This window comes from Cyprinodon tularosa, unplaced genomic scaffold (genome assembly GCF_016077235.1).
Source record: "Cyprinodon tularosa strain WSP-4 unplaced genomic scaffold, ASM1607723v1 ctg574, whole genome shotgun sequence".
In the NCBI taxonomy this organism is placed as follows: domain Eukaryota; kingdom Metazoa; phylum Chordata; class Actinopteri; order Cyprinodontiformes; family Cyprinodontidae; genus Cyprinodon; species Cyprinodon tularosa.
This window is the reverse complement of record NW_024039312.1, coordinates 162,116-178,961: the sequence shown is the minus strand read 5'-3', so window position 1 is coordinate 178,961 and position 16,846 is coordinate 162,116. Positions and strand designations below refer to the sequence as shown.

The following is a 16,846-nucleotide window of genomic DNA, read 5'->3' as shown; positions in this document are numbered from 1 at the left end:
AGATTACCACTGAGCGTGGCCAGCACATGGTGCTGATGCTCAGGAGGATTTAGGCTCATCATAACAAGGCTTTTATCGCAGGCCGGCGTGAAACAAATGAAAAACTTCCAGACAGAGCATGGGGTTCAGAAAAGGCTTTTATTTTTTATTTGTCTTTGCAAACTGTGTCCAAAATATGCAAAACTGAAATACACAATCCAATGCATTTTATGTTGGTTTTATTATATGTGGATCAAAAAACTTGGAAATTGCATCGTGCTTTTTATTGCTGGTAAGTTGCAAAAAAACAATCGTTTCACAGGTGTAAGCAAATAAATGTATAAGAAAAACAGCAAAGAAAATATATTTTTTAAAGATTTTTTTCCTTCTATAGCTCAATATGCTTCAAACAGAGGGTGTATAGTATTAAGCATGTTGGTTTCCACCACTACTGCCCTTTACTTATGACTTTCATGAGTTCCAGAGGGGATAGGTTCCACATCTTGGGGTCCCATGCATGGAACCAGCCAGTGAAAGAAGGTGGCTCCTCCCCCTGCTTGATAGTGGTGACTGGGATGCCTTTGCGTCCAGAGGGGTCTGAATTAACGTATTCCTGGGCTGAAAAGACAATAAGGTGACATTAAGATAATTTAACTCTGGTGTGTTTCGGACACTTTTTTCCCGTTTCGAGGGATAAGATTAGGAGAGAGAGGTTTTACCAATTTTCGGTGCTCCAGTCTTCTCGGTTTCATTTGCATCCTTTCCAATCCAAACGAAAATCTACGAACAGAAAAATTTAAACAATTAAAACACAGGAGGTCACCTGGAAAGAGATTTTTCCTAACAACTGTCATGCTTAGTGGACCTGATCCAACGTGTCCAAGATCATGATGTCATCAGTTGCCAGATCGATCTGTGAGAAGTCACCCGGCACCTCTTCAGCCTGTACATCATCAAACATTGCTTAAACATATGATGTCTTAAAAACAAATCTCAACCATTTCTATGCATATTTTGTCACATTATAACTCTTTACTGGGAAGTTAACGTGACAGAACATGAAAAATATTGAAGTGCACGGAAAAATTATGTATATGTTTTAAGAAAAACAAATCTAAGAAGTGCGCCCCCCCCTTAAAGTAAATCCCTAAATGAATTGACAGGCTTTGCAAGTCCGCTGATTAGCTGCTTAATCCCAGCATAAATCTATTCTGAAGACCTCCGATTTTTTTTTAGCATCATGAACGCTGATTTCGGAAATTGATCTGTTAACAGGATGCCTATCAATCTCTCACCAATTATAGCCTTTATGAAGGTGTGGCAAGGAGTCAGATATGGGAAATCTAAAGTGCAGTTTGCCACCAAAACATCTGAAAGAAGGTATTCTGCTAACACCAGAACTCAACTTCTTCCTTAGCTTGCAAAATACATGTTGCAATAAACTACAACTGCACATTGTGCTGAAAGCATGACAGTGGCGGCATCTTGCTGAGGTTATCACTCTCGTCATCACAGGAAGGAATGCTGGTTAAAACAGTCCAAACCTGGGAGAAAACCAGATAGACTAGACCCAATGGCAGCAGTTCTGCCAGAGCTTAGAAGAAGTGAAATGCATACCTGGCATTGGCCTAGTCAAAGCCCAGTCTTAAATGTGTTCTAGAGTAATGTTTCCAAACCTTTTTTGACTTGTAAACCGTATGGGGAATTTTGTGCCCCTCTCAGTCAAATGTATTGATGATTGTCCAAAAGTGGAGCGCACAATAACTCATTATGAAATAAAGATGATTTTATTTAATCTTTTAATTTGAGCATTTAATTCTTATCATTTTATGTTTTCCATCTCAGTTAAAAAACAACATAAATATGGAGCTCCTCTGAGTAACTCCCTTATAATCACATTTTAACTTGATGAATTGGGAACAAAATATAGAACAAAAACTACAATCCGACTGAATTAATTAGTTTTATTTTGTTTTCATCAAAACACCTGAGCTGCTTTGATGAGCTCCGATAGCTCAGTGTGAAAAACAGCTGAAACCAGGCTGTTCTCTGCATCTAGTCTGTTCCTCTGCTTGGTTTGGATGTGTTACAGCTGAAGGTGAACTCAGACATAGAAGAAAAACTTACTTTTTGGTTTATAAAAGCTTGTTAAATGTTTCCATTGGGTCCTCACAACGTAGAACAGATCCCAGCTGTATTTTATTTTACTACTTAAGAAATAAAATATTTTCATGTACCCCTTGCAATGCACTCGGGGGAAACAATATTCTAGATTATGACAAAACTTGAAAAAAGACCTCGACCTTTCTTCACTTTTTTATCTGGCTTAGTCGTTTTGCGAAGAAGAAATGGCATAATTCTGTCACGGTTTGTTTGGAGGTTTTTGTGAGGACCCAAATGCAGAGGCTGACAGGTAGGGGTGAGTTCAGAGCCATGGAGACATCAGGGGAAAACCCATCAAGGAGCCAGGGTGAGAAAAAGTAAGACGAGGAACCAGCACAGAGGGACTGCAGAGGGAGTGTATTTATGGCTGACTGAACAAAGGAAAGACTAACGAGCTGATAAGGAGCAGGTGGGAGTAGAGCTGAGGAGGAAGCCAAGGGAAAAGAAAACACAAGGGGGCAACAGAGGACAGACAAAGAAAAAACTAAGAAACTTAAATTAATCTACTCCTTAGAAGTTTGGTTGTAACAGAAATAGCTCTAAGAAATCCGCTCAGCATGGTCTACTCATACTTTTCAGATTTTGATTTTTAAAACAAAGTAAAAACTATGTTTCCTGTCTTCTCTGTTTTTACGCTACTCAAAAACATAAAAGATGGGATATTAGTAGAAATCTAAAAGACAAATTTGAAACCTGAAGAGGAATACTCACTATGAGCCGACCGGTCTTGTTGGAACAGCCAAACAGTCTTGGAGGCGTTGCTGCGTTCTGGAGGGTACTGGAGGTCTGGTAGTCTTTCTTTCCCCCCAGTGCAGACCAGAAACCAGCTGCCAATAGGATAAGCTCTCGTTTAGCATGACTTATAAAGCCTCTTTGGAATGTATACAAAGCCTACATATGCCTCTCACCTGGTTCCTTGGATTCCTCCATCTCTGTGGGAGTTCCTCCCAGCATGCCAGCAACGTATTTGGCTGCAGTCATCTCATCCAGACTTGCTCCCTTCCCCTTCCACACAAACAGGGAGTTGGGCGATTTCAGCACAAAGACGTCGTTGGTGTTCAGACTAGAGGCCGTGGCTTCCACCTGAGTAAGAGAGGACAGATTTTCCTGTGTTTAAAACAAACAGCATCCTGTCAATGTTAAATCTGTGTAATAAAAAGAGCTGACCTCAACAGCTCGCAGTGCTTTGGTGGAGCTTTGGCGGATATGGAAGAGCCTCGTACCGGCAGGTTTGCTCTCTCCACCCTTGCGGGACGTCCCACCCAGGTGGACCACCAGCGGCTTGTCTTTGAACAGGCTCACCAAATGTGCAGGTTCTTTACCCTGAGTGACGCGGACCTGTAGAGACACAGCTGTTGCTCAACCTGTTTGTTTGTTAAAGTCGTGGGCGTTCACTCCTGCAGCCCATCTGCACTTAAGTAATAAATTAAAGGCATTCAGGAAAGTTTTATACCCCATTAAAGACCAGACAGACATGTCTGGGCATCAAATTTTCAGAAAGGTTTGAGGGGATAATATGTCAATCATTGCACCTCATATTAATAAGACTATTTAATCTGATCTAAAACAAAATTAGCAGTAGCTTTTCCATAGTCCAGGCTAATAGATGTAAGGTGCAAAAAGAGACATTTATACATGCTGAAAATGGCTGCTGGGAGGTGGGATATTATTAGTAGTAATCACTGATTTTCAGCCTGTATTGATTTTAAAGTATATTCTTTATAAACAGATTGAAATTAATCGTGTGCCCTTAAATGTGAAACACTGTATTTGGGTGATGTTCCTGTGACAAATTGGAATAATAATAATAAAAGATTACTTGGTATGTAACTTGTTGCAGGAAAAAAAGCCATTACAAGAAAGTGGCTGAGAGTGGAACCTCCAACTATTAAGGATTGGATCAATATAATACACGAAATATATGTCATGGAAAAGTTGTCTTTTCCCCTCAGGATGCAAAAGGACATGTTTTACAAAATCTGGACTAAATGGACTGAGTACATAAAACCCTTAAAGGAATAGTACACCCAAAACATGATTAGCCTTCATTTTCTACTCACCTCCATGCTGAACAACACTCTGGAGTACTTTTTTGATATCTCAAATGCATCTGGAGATCTGGGAGGCTTCTTGCTGTCTGCTGACATTCAAATAATGGAGGTCCATGGCGCCCGAGACAGAAAGGTCCATAAAAGTCCACAAAAACGTGTCAATATTCCTCCATACTGCTCGTCCAATGTAATCCAAGTGTCCTGAGTGGGTAGCATCCAGAATGTACTCGAAACGAAGTCATTTAGAATGTTTTTAGAGCATAAACAGTAGTGTATAGGATTTCCTAATAGCGCCCCCATGCGCGCTCACGATTCTACGGAAGCCGGCAGACCAAACCGGAAGAAAGTGTGCATTCAGCGTCTGCTCTGCCGATAATGCAAGCGTAGAAGAAGAAATGTGCTGTTTACCTGTGCAAAGAAAGAAACAACGAAAGAAAAATGTCTGAGGACTTCAGTGTTGAGGAAGAGCATGAGTTCTTTGCCGAGCTGAATGCGCTGGTTTGGTCTGCCGGCTTCCGTAGAATCGCGAGCGCGCATGGGGGCGCTATTAGGTAATCCTATACACTACTGTTTATGCTCTAAAAACATTCTAAATGACTTCGTTTCGAGTAAATTCTGGATGCTACCCACTCAGGACACTTGGATTACATTGGACGAGCAGTATGGAGGAATATTGACACGTTTTTGTGGACTTTTATGGACCTTTCTGTCTCGGGCGCCATGGACCTCCATTATTTGAATGTCAGCAGACAGCAAGAAGCCTCCCAGATCTCCAGATGCATTTGAGATATCAAAAAAGTACTCCAGAGTGTTGTTCAGCATGGAGGTGAGTAGAAAATGAAGGCTAATCATGTTTTGGGTGTACTATTCCTTTAAGGTCAGATTTTGTATGAATGATACGTTTCTGTACTTAAAACCTTGTCTTGCAAATATTGGCATACTTCCCATATATGTTAATGTTTGTGTTTATATATGTCTTGATACTGTGAAAACGTTTAAAAATAAAAATTATAAAAAAAAAAAATAAAAAAGAAGAAGAAATTAATCATTTGTCCAAAATCTCCAGAGATGGGAAGTAACGAAGTACAAATACTTCGTTACTGTACTCAAGTAGATTTTTCTGATATTTTTTACTTTACTACTTATTTTTATGGCGACTTTTTACTTCTACTCCTTACATTTTTACACAAATATCTGTACTTTCTACTCCTTACATTTTAAAAAATTGGCTCGTTACTTTAGTTTTGAATCATTTCAATGGAGTTACCGTTATTATTTTTCACGTCATCAATACCAAATTCAATCTAATTGGATGGGAATCTACGTTGCATTTGACGCACCACTACAAGATGAATCGACAGATTCGGCGGTATTCATTGGCGGCAAATCATTGCAGCTTGGTGGCGGTGGCGTTAGCATAGTAGCATGGACGACGAGATGATTGAAAATGAACACAACGGAGATCTAGTCCTATTGGCAGACATCCATTTAAAATGTAGGCAACGGCATGAAAACATTGGTTTCTACTTTTACTTTTATACTCTAAGTAAATTTACAAGCCTGTACTTTGTTACTTTTACTTGAGTAAAGAAGTTTAATCAGTAATTCCACTTTTACCAGAGTATTTTTTAACACAAGTATCTGTACTTTTACTCAAGTACGGAAAGTGAATACTTTTGCCATCTCTGCAAATCTCAAACACTGTAGTCAAATGTTTTGATCCAGTTTCTGGGTAAATGCAAAAGACAAAGGTGGCTCATCATTTTGAGCAAATGATCTGAGCAGGTTTGCTGAAACTCTTTCACCAGAATTTCCTTGAAGGTAACAGAAGGCAACACAAGCAAAGTGATTAGCAAAAGCTATTCCTGCTATGTTCAACATTTTCACTTTGATTTAAGCATCATACAGTACTGAATTAAAAAAAAAGTTTTTTTCTACACTAAAGTGTTGAATTTTTGGATGCGATCATTTTCTGCACGATTGAAAATAATAGTCTCTGGATACTCTGGTTTCCTCCCAACATTAAAAAAACATTATTGCTGGTTTGCAAGTCTCTATTGTCATAAGGCCAAAGTCAGGGTAGATTCAGGATCAACCATTGCAGGGGAACACAGAGACACACAAGGCAAACAATCATAGACACACACTCACACCTATGGGGCAATTTAGAGTTTTCAACAGACCAAACAGTCATGTTTTTTCACTGTCTGAGGAAGCTGGAGTACCTGAGAAGAATCCACACATGCACAAGGAGAACATCCACAAAAAAAGTGCTACTTGGAGCTAAAAACCTTGAAACTAAATTGAATCTAGTAAGTTAAAGCTGTACATTTAGTAAAAAATGAGAATAACATACCTGAGTGGCCACTCCTCCCATTGAATCGTCCAGTCGGACTGTGAGAAATGCCGAAGCAGCCAGTTCATCCTGACTGCACTTCTGGCCTTGCCTGCAGCAAAGCAACACTTAATGCAATGCTTTTAATGTTTATTTAAGCTTTGAATCAATAAAAAGATTATTTCCTGCTTTTAATTAATGTGCTACAAGTATGCATCCTTTGTTTTGATTGATTTATTGATGTCAGTTCTCCATCAGTTCACTACTATATTTAGTGTAATTATTGTTGCAAAAATCACTTTTTGAAAATGGAAATTTGAAAAAATGCCATGCAGAAAATTTTACTTAATAATTTCATTTTAACTTAAGTTAAAACCCAACTTCTTAATAAGAAGGTTTTTGAGAAAAACTTTGCTGTTTTCATAGGTTAAGTTTTTTCAAAACATTGTATTTTATATATCTTTTTTTATGTCTTTTTATTCTTTTATTTTTCTAAATGCATTTTTAACGATTTTTTCAAAGTTTTCATATATTCAGATTCTTTTTTTCCCCTATTTTTCACAATGAGTTTCGCCGATTGCATCTTTTGAATTCAAATTTTAAAAGAGGCAGTTTGTTAAACTCAATCTGAAAAAGAAAAATCTAAAAGAAAATAAATTGGAAAACATAATTATGTTATATTATTAAATCAGTTAAAAACATAAAATCAGAAAAACTGCAAAGTTACTCACAGAAACCTTTTGGTAATTAAGAAGAACAGCAATAGGACAAAATTCACCAAACAGTATCTAGTCAATCCAACTTGTAACTCATAACTGTTGATCTAGAATCTTATATGACTTTTTTAGAAACAGATAAGTATATCTACAAAGACTTGGAGCGCTGATTTTAATGCCTGGCAGAAAAATTGCAGTTCTGTTTATGCTGAGGTTCACCTACCAGGTGTAGATGATATGCTTCTGTCTGCCTCCATTATTGTAGGAATACAGCACCAGGTAACAGTCTCCTCCATAGAAGTGTCCGTAGCTGGATGGGTCCACAGGGGCTTTATCACTTCCCTCCACACGCCAGATCTACAAACACCCGACAGAGTTATATAGAAGCATCTTTACCGCTATTATCACCACAGCTACTGCTAATAAAAAGATAGATACTCCTTATGATTGTAGCAGAGTCAGTACCTGGACTTTACCAGAGCCGTCATCCACCATGCCATGCTGGGCAGCCATCTTTTTATTATCATGGAGTTTTGAGGCATCGAAGGGAATCTTCTTCACGTCAGCGATGCTGCCCACAGAGTGGGTCTGGACTGAGAGCTTTCCCTCCAGCCATTTGAAAAAGAACTGCTTGAACAGAGTGGTCTCACTCCCAGCGGGGATGACTTGAACCTGTTTTTGGCAGAGACACGCCAAACAATGACTATGATTTCATGATACTATGAAATGGAGGCATTAACTACTTAGCTACAGTACCTTAGTTTTGTGGGAGTAGTTCTTCTCTTTGATGAACTGCTGAGCATTACTCAGTGCTTCTTTACGCTCCTTGGTGTTGGCCTTGGGTCCTGCAATTCCACATGTAGCACAATGGTCAGAATTCAACGAATTTTGGTTAAATATGTGAATGAGTTGTTCTTTGGCAATAACTTAACACTATGAGAAAAAACCGTATTAATAATGATCAAATAGAGAGCAAAAAGCTAGAAGAAGGAGCAGGATACATTCTAATAAAATTCTAATACCTTTCCAAACAAATATGTTGCCATCCTCTCCATTGTCCAAGATGTAGCATTCACTGGAGGACAGCATGTCTTGTTTGAATGGGCATGAACTGGAAACCAAACTTGTTGTCATGCTACCAGCTGCATCAGAAATCTACAAATAAAAAAATGCAAAAATATGTCATTCAAATATAAAAAAAAAAACAAAACAAAAAAACAGTGGTATATATTTAGTGTAGCTGCTGCCAATAGTTTCAAGATTTTATTAATATCCTGATTATTTACTCATATGTCCCCATTCATTTAACCTCTTACACCCTCAGGGGGTATAAATAAATTTCTGCCTGACAAAAACACACAAAAGTAAATCACTTATAGCCTCACAGCTATTAGATTTAAGAAGAAACTTTTGGTACGTCTGTAAAGGTAAGATGTCATAGAATGGTTTTCTGGTGTCAGCACCATTGTAGCTTTGACCCTGCCTGAAATATTAGGGACAAAATACAAAATATTTTGCATTTTTTGAACCTCGCCAAAATTTTCTTTGAAATAAACATTGCAAAACACTACCAAAATATTATTTATAGCACAAAAAAGTAGTACAGACTTTTAAATCTAAATGTTGTGTAAAAATATACCAAATTTGGACTCAATCAGATGAAGCATATTTATTTTAGAATGGTATTAGTGAGAAATTTCTTAGGCGGAGGGGCCATTTTGGCACATTTATCCAAAAATGTCACAGAACTGTGCCAAATGTGTTTTTTACATCAATACTGGGGGTTTGTTAAAATTACGAGGTCACGTAGCAGCTGGACCCACCGGTGGGTCCGTAGGGTTCTAGGGGTTAAGAATATAGGAAGAATAGAGGCTGTTCAGATGCATGAAACAACTGCAGCACTGTTTTTTACTCTGCTAATGAGCTGATGCGTTAAGGGGCAATCGTTGCCCTTCTTCCAACCCAGGAATTAATGAACATTTTATAAAACCTTTCATTTGTTAGGATCCAGTTTGTTTGGGTTGTGTTTTTGTGTGTTCTCCCTCCACCACCACGTGGCGCCTGGTTCTCGTTGGCCCTTCCACACACCTGTGGATGGTTGCCTCATTACCGGAGGACTCTTAAGCTGCTGACTGCCACTACCTCGACGCCAGAGTGTTTGCCAGTTTTGGGTACTCTAGGCAACCTGAGTTTTGCTGAGTCAAACTGAGTTTTTGTAAACCTGAGTCTTAACCTTGTTGTCTTTGCCTCTCGGCAGGAAGTCATCCTGCAAACTGGATGTTATGGATCTTCTCCCCCTGGAAGGATTGTCTGAGCATTAAACTAAGCTGGGGATTCAAACTGGAGGTTTGGATCTTCTTTTCCCCAAGGATTGTTTGAGCTTCACACTGAGCAGGGGATTCATCTCCACAAGAACCATTCAAGTACCATTGGAAATCTAAGTGGCAGTCAGCTCCTCCGTTCATCAAGGAAACACCTTAACCTGGGTAAACCCTGTCTGCCCTTCAACAAGCAAGTCAATTACCGGAAAAACCCACACCGACTGGAATCAGAGAAAGACACCTTTTCTGAAAACATGAGTCCAGTTGCCTTTTCTGCCCTTTTTCAAATCGAAGCTCAAATTTCCCACTGAGCCTGAACTAACACGGAAACTTCCCCTTCAATTTTCAGTCCCATTTCGCCAGTGTTCAGAGCAGCACACTGTACCTGTCATCCATCTGTACCTGTTTTCAATAAACCTGTTAAACCTTCCCCTGGTCTCTCTGATTGGTTTTCTGCATGTGGGTCAGATCTTTGAATAAAATCATGACATCATTGGGGTACGTTCACCAGTGTTTTATGCATATATATCTTTACCAGGTACAGAGATGCCTTCTTCTTCTTGGACGTTTCATGGGATTCATCACAGCTTCCTGATGGTAGCTCTGGCTTTGGTCCAAGTTCCTATAAATGTCCAGATTGTTGTTGATTAACGTGGTTGGAACTAAACCACCAGAGAGAAAGATGTTGGAAAGTGTTTCCACAGAGAGAGTCAGAGAAAGATAAAGCTTACCTTGATGACAGCCTCAGGTTCAGAACCTTCATCAATCATATGAATCTCAGCGCGCCCGTTTCTCTCATTGTCGCGGATGTCGCCAGCCATCAGAGTGGTTTTAATTCGCTCATAACGGTTGCTCTCGCTACCAGACCACTGGTAGATATCCTATTGTTGCACAGCCGAGGAGAAGGAGATAAAATGAGCGGTGATTACACATTTAATTTAAATGAGAGTAGACCTTATCTCACCTTTCCCAGGTCAATGATGAAGCAGTCTCCTTTGTTGAAGCTGTCCCAGGATAAGTTCACCTCAGTGGCTCTGACCATGCGGCGGCCTTTGACATGCAGCAGGCGCTTCACATTCATGTCGTTGATCACAACATGCTTGAATCCAGATTTTACTCCGCCTTTCTGTAGATAATAAAACATTTATACATTGACTGTCACATCCAGTAAAAATGCCTCCTCATCTTTCTAGCACCTTTTATTGGTTACAGTAAACAGAAGGGAACTGTTGATTGTGGTGGGGGGGGGGGGGTGTACATGTGGATTTTGGCCTGATGTGTTTGTATAGGTAGATGTATATGTATATATATATGTTTATAGATGTTGGGGATCAGCCTGTTTTTCAGTGTAGTCCTGTTTCTCTGACTGTGACTAACTGGATGTGCTCTCTTCATCCTCTGGCATGGGAGCTGGCTCTGAGCTCGTCTTTCTGGCTGTGTGTTTCCTGGACATGGAGCTGGTTGACAGTTGCTTTTTGTATCTATGCTTCTTTTTCTATGTCTACTTCTGTCTCCTTGAACTGACATTGAGCCTGGTTCTGCTGGAGGTTTCTTTCTGTTAAAAGGGAGTTTTTTCTCTCCACTGTCGCTACAAGCATGCTTAGTGTGAGGGATTGCTTTTGAGTCAATGAGTCGATGCAATCAACTGGTTTTCCTTAGTTTGAAAACTTTTAATTAATTTGACTCGATGATCTGGTGAACTGTAAAGTGCTTTGAGATGATGTGTGTTATGAATTGCCGCTATATATATAAACTGAATTGAATTATAAAATTGTAACATTTTTTGTGTGTGTGAGAATATTGGATAAAAAATCTAGAAGTTATAGGGCAAGTTATCGTTTTTGATCACTTGCATCTCCCTTACAAATAGAGGGAGATGGGGCATGAAAAAAAGTTTTACTTCTTTATACCCCTTTTCAGACAATTTACATTAATCGATGTCACTTCTCTGGCTGTATATACCAACAGGTTTATTTGGTGAAGGGTTTTGTTTCAATTTATGTTCAAGTCAATTTAGTTAGTTTGGAAATTGGTGTTGAGTTGATGCTAAGTAGTCTCTTTTCTGTGTATTTTGTTGATTTATTTCTTGTTGTTTTTCAAATTGTCTGAAATAAATTCCTATTAATTAATTAATTTATTCATTTATTCATTCATTCATTTATTCATTCATTCATTCAAGACAACTTTGACAGCTGAGTCTGTCAATCAATATATCATGATATGTTTGAACAAAAAAATTTACTTATGGCTGAAAAGTCAAGAAATTTGACTTCTGAGTACGTTAAAATGCACAGCTATGAAAAGTCCAAAGGTTAAGTGAATGTCATGATCACACCAGGAGCCATGAATCAAAAAGTGATGGATCTTATACGTTAAAGGGACAGTGTCTAACAAGTTTGGCTTTTTTTTGTTTTAGCAAAAATCAAGTATTTCTATAGTAAATACATATTCGGCATGTTGTCTGATAAAAAAATACATAGGAGGTGGTGCACGGGATGAAATATGCCACGTCACGTCGCCATCTTTGATTAAAATGGACAATAGGGGACAAATTTGTTAGCCTTGTGCGTTTTACATGTATATATAATTGGGCAGGGACTTAAACACTTACATTTCGATTAATTCATAAAAAAAACAACATAATGAATTGCATTTCCGTATATACGTACTAAAATCCCAAGCAGAAACTCTTGTTCTTACTGTTTCTCGTAAACCCATAAATATGATGCACAAGTGGCATCACAGAAGTTTGTGACCTGGAGCTTAAACTCTATGGCTCGATCTGAATACCTCAAATCAGTATGGAAATCTAAGCTATGGCGGAGATTCCTTCCCAGTCGCCATAATAAGCGTTATATATGTACCATTAGGAGGCTATGTAGGACCAGGTTATTTCTTTGAGTTACTGGCTTAACCAGAAAAAGTAGCCTTAGTGGTAAATGTTTTAATTGCACTTAATGCTGCACATTAAATAGCAGTTATTTTTGCTTGTCAATTATTTTGCCTTCTAAATGCAAAGTTTTATCCAGAGCTGTTTTGTCATATTTGAAATTAAACTCTTCAGGCAATATTGTATCTCTTGTTGGTATATATATATATATATTTTGCACTAGGCATGCACAATGTAATCGGCCCCCTATCGGTATCGGCCTTAAAACTGAATATCGGACATCGGCCACCCCACCGATATTTAACCCGATATTTGATCAGCTTCTGAGTTTCTAAAGTCTAAAAAAAAAAAAAAAAATACTACTTCTTCTTCTTCCTCAAAAACTTCTTTTTCACAGACTTAAAAACTTCTAAAGACGAGGGAAAAAATATTGATACATTAAAATATCACAATATCTTCATATGCTGATATATTGCCATTTAAAAACACCATATCAATCTCTTTTACTAATGAAATATTGCTATATGTCATCGTTATGCTACGAAATCAAAGTTGCTATATTGATGTGGTATCGATCTATTTTACTAACAAAATCTCACAAGAATTTGCAAAATATCACGAGAGTTTGTAACAGAACAATGAAATTTCACAAGATTTTTAAAGTAAAATAGATCGATACCGCGTTTTTAAAAATCAATTGATATCAGCATATGAAAATATATTTGAGTATATTATTTTTCAAAGTGTCAGAAATGGATAATAAAACTGCTATTTTCAATGACTACTTATTTTTGTCCAGCTTTAACACCGGTATCGATATCGGTTATCGACTACATGAGTTTTAAAATATCGGCATATCGGATATCGGCCAAAATCCCAATATCGTGCATCCCTATTTTGCACCATATTTAAGGGAAGGAACTGTGCTGTAATTGATGTTCATGTACTGTTCACTCTTCTATTGAAGTAGTTTTTCAAAGAAATTGTATACAATCTCAAGACTTTCTAATAAAATTCCTAAAATTTTATAACTTTATTAAAGTTTAAAAATAAAATATTTATCTTTTGTTGGCCTTATCTTATTATTTATTCTTTTATTGAGGGGAAAATGTTTTTTTGAATTGAAAAAGTGGTTTCTTTTTTCAATACATGATTTTTGATTAAAATGTGTTTAATTTTGATTAATTAATTATCAACACTGGAATTAATTAATTACATCCTAGTATAAATATTTGTTTTCAGCAAAAGAGCCGCATAAAACAGGCTGATATGACTGTAAATCATTGTGCTTGCCTTTTTCTGTTGAAATGGAGGAGCAGCCATATCCTCAGCAATAAAAAAAAATAACCGAGAAATGAAAAAAAAGTTTTTCCTCACGGTGGCGTGTAATTATCCTGGCTCACCACTAGATGAGAGTACTTTACAGTCTTATGACATTAAAGTAAATAAACATTGCAATGTTAGGCTGGTTCATGTTGTCCTAGTAGCCATGTTTAATTGGTTTAAAATTAATTCTTGAGGTCTCTTTAGACTGGTTTTATTGCGATCCAGTGGTTTTCATAGGCGTTCTGATTCAGAGAAGCTGATCTATCGTTCTGGTGCAGTGAAATGGAAGAAAGTCTGCATGAAGGTTCAGTCAACAAAACAGGAGGAATGCAGTGACTCATGGCAACATGCACCAGGATTTTAAAAGAATGCTCTAACAGAAACCTAATCAAAGTAATCAATCATTTAAAAAAAATAATAAATAAATATATATATGTGTGTGTGTGCATTTCTGGCTTCTGTTTCAGTCTGGTGTGTTGACATTCTCAGAACGTGTCCCTGTTTGCATCGTTTGCTGGTTCTCCATGGAAAACCAGGAGGAGCAGCCTACTCTGATCCAAAATAAGCAAACTAGTTTGACCCCTCGTCTTAAAAAGTTTCCATTACTGCTTTTTCATCAATAAGAAACACATTCCTGCTTTTTTTATTGGTAAACACAAGGGAAACTGTTGCCACCGTGAGTATTTTACCTTGTATTTGATGCCAGATTTGAAGTAACCCAGAAAGGTGACTGACTCATTGTCTTGGAACTCGTTGAATTGCACCGGAGCCCCACCGAGATGATCATCCAGCTGAGTGAGGAAAATGGCAGCCGCCCCGCTCTCATCTTGGGAGGCTTCCTTACCTGCAGCACATCAAAAGACACATTTCGATATCAGTCAAATGGTAGCGTTTTACCGTAGGACTGACAAGGAAAAAAAGGGAACCTAAGGTAAGGTTATTAATCAGTTATACCAATCCATGAGTGCACGTTGTAAGATGGAGCAGACGTGGTAGAGAGGATGATGTATGCATCCCCGGTGTAGAAATCTCCGTAGAGCTGAGGTGGAACAGGGCTCAGATCCATCTTTTCCACCCGCCATATCTGCAGTCCGGGCTTCTTCCCTGCCAGCTGGAACTCCTTATGCGCCATGGTGCTGAAGGCCTTAAACGAGACACGTCTTCACATGTAATCTCATCATCACTGATCTCAAACATTCTCTAAGTCAGGGCGTTCATAGTTCTGTTGGAGATGGTAGATGAAGTTTGAACCATTATTCGGGTTTTTATTCATTGTTTGGCTGAAACTTTTTTTCCCACAGTTATTATCTAAAGCAGGTTTTTCCAAACGTGCCACTAATATGATCAAAGCCTCTTTTGTAAATGCAAAAGTTAAACCACATCATCATCAGCACATAACCCTGCTTTGTTTGTTTTCCAATAAACTGCTGCAGGCTTCCAAGAACATTTCGGTTCAAACCACACTTCCAAACCTGTCATTCTGGCACTTTGAGTAACTGAGCTGCTCTTATAGGGTGTGTCAAGTCATCCGTTTATTAACCTATACAGCAAAATGTCAGCAGGGTGTTTTAAAAATGAAGAGCCGCTCCCCACAGGCATTTAGAAAGTGCATATGTCCAATTATTTAAGGCATCAATGTTATAATTATGCCCAAATGGAGAAGAGAAACAAGCAACCTTTCTGTACCCTACAACCCTGCAGACATTTCTGTGTATCCTCATGCAATCAACTCTATTTCATTGCAGTAAAAGTGTTTCTTTTCCATAAAAGCTTTGTAGAAACTGAATAATAACATATTGGCGATGAGTAAATAAGACATTTTTCTTACCTTGGTAATGAGAGAAGTTAGATTGTTGCTGTAGAGAAGCTGCACTGGTGCCCTTCCAATCTTCCGTAAAGTCTGTTTGAGCTGCCCTGGGCTATATAAGCAGAGGAAACATCCGCCCCCAGACAGAGGGGCGTGTTCAGCCCACATCCAGAAGGCCGCACTCCTCTCAACTGGCTGCAAAGATTCCCAAACACATACAAAGTACACAGCTCCCGATTCCTACATTTACATAAGTTAGTTTTCAACCCTAGAGGGGAGATATTTGTGACTTTTAATTCACTGCAGTCTGTATTTAAAACTCATAAATCAGGAAGTGAAGATTAGAGGAGATTTCACCAGAATTTAGATTTACCCTATCCCTGATCTTTTTACTGCCAGCACACATTTTATAAATGCTAACTCCAACAGGAAGAAAAATGTAACATCACAAAAAAAAGTCCATAGTGTGAAAGTTATTTTTCAATTATAACTCAAATGAATTTAAAGAATCAAAAGGCTTATCTGGGCTCCTCAGAGTTGAAGAGTCTTAATCATCAAATAAAATCTTAAAATCATTTGGGTTACATGATGCTAAGCCTTTATCCTCTCTGGCTTCTGCAGCTGGCGAGCTGCTGGTTGGACCATTAAAACAACCGGTGTGTAGCCCAGTTCTCCTGATGAAAAAAACAACAGCAACACATTTTATTTTTTCTTTTGGAATACATTATATATTTATCTAAAATGTCCTGGCATGTAAATGCTTCTGTGATTCGCTGACATGTCCCCCTAATTCTGTGATGAAGAGACAGTTAACATTTTGTGACTCCCATTTCCCAAAGCGTGGCTTCCCCTAACAGCCAGCTGGGATGCTGATAGCATCTAAAGTTGATTAGGAAGCTTTTTACTTTTCTCACCATCCTAATTGTAATGCAGGCCGCATTAGCTCATTATTCAGTCTCATTTTCCTTAATTTAAACTGTTTTACATGTTCTTATTAATAAATGGTAAGTGGCCTGTACTTATAGTTCAAGTTTCAAGTCAGGAGACTTGACCAAAGCACTTTACACTGCATTCAGTCTGCTGGTGAAGATTCGCAGTCGTTCTGGTCATAGTCACTCCAAAAAAGGAAAACAAAATCCTGTTTCTGACATTTTGAATTGAAAAAGCTTCCTGGATAGGAAGCAACACATCTTCAAACTTGGAAACAAAGTCCAGTGGATTATTTTTTAACTTTCTTGGAACTACATTTAGTCATTCA

General features: G+C 38.2%; 1 protein-coding gene across 1 annotated transcript; it reads right to left on the bottom strand.

Moving 5' to 3' along the window:
- Positions 1-119: 119 nt before the first annotated feature.
- On the bottom strand, positions 120-15,768 carry scinla (scinderin like a). The gene is made up of 17 exons (XM_038306154.1): positions 15,610-15,768; positions 14,736-14,925; positions 14,471-14,625; positions 10,530-10,691; positions 10,297-10,446; positions 10,101-10,187; positions 8,267-8,399; positions 8,001-8,089; positions 7,710-7,916; positions 7,468-7,601; positions 6,550-6,640; positions 3,310-3,480; positions 3,051-3,225; positions 2,854-2,969; positions 845-922; positions 699-759; positions 120-597 (listed from the first exon to the last, which is right to left on the bottom strand). The coding sequence occupies exons 1-17, from the start codon at positions 15,754-15,756 to the stop codon at positions 428-430; spliced, it is 2,316 nt and encodes a 771-aa protein (XP_038162082.1). The 5' UTR covers positions 15,757-15,768; the 3' UTR covers positions 120-427.
- Positions 15,769-16,846: the final 1,078 nt, after the last annotated feature.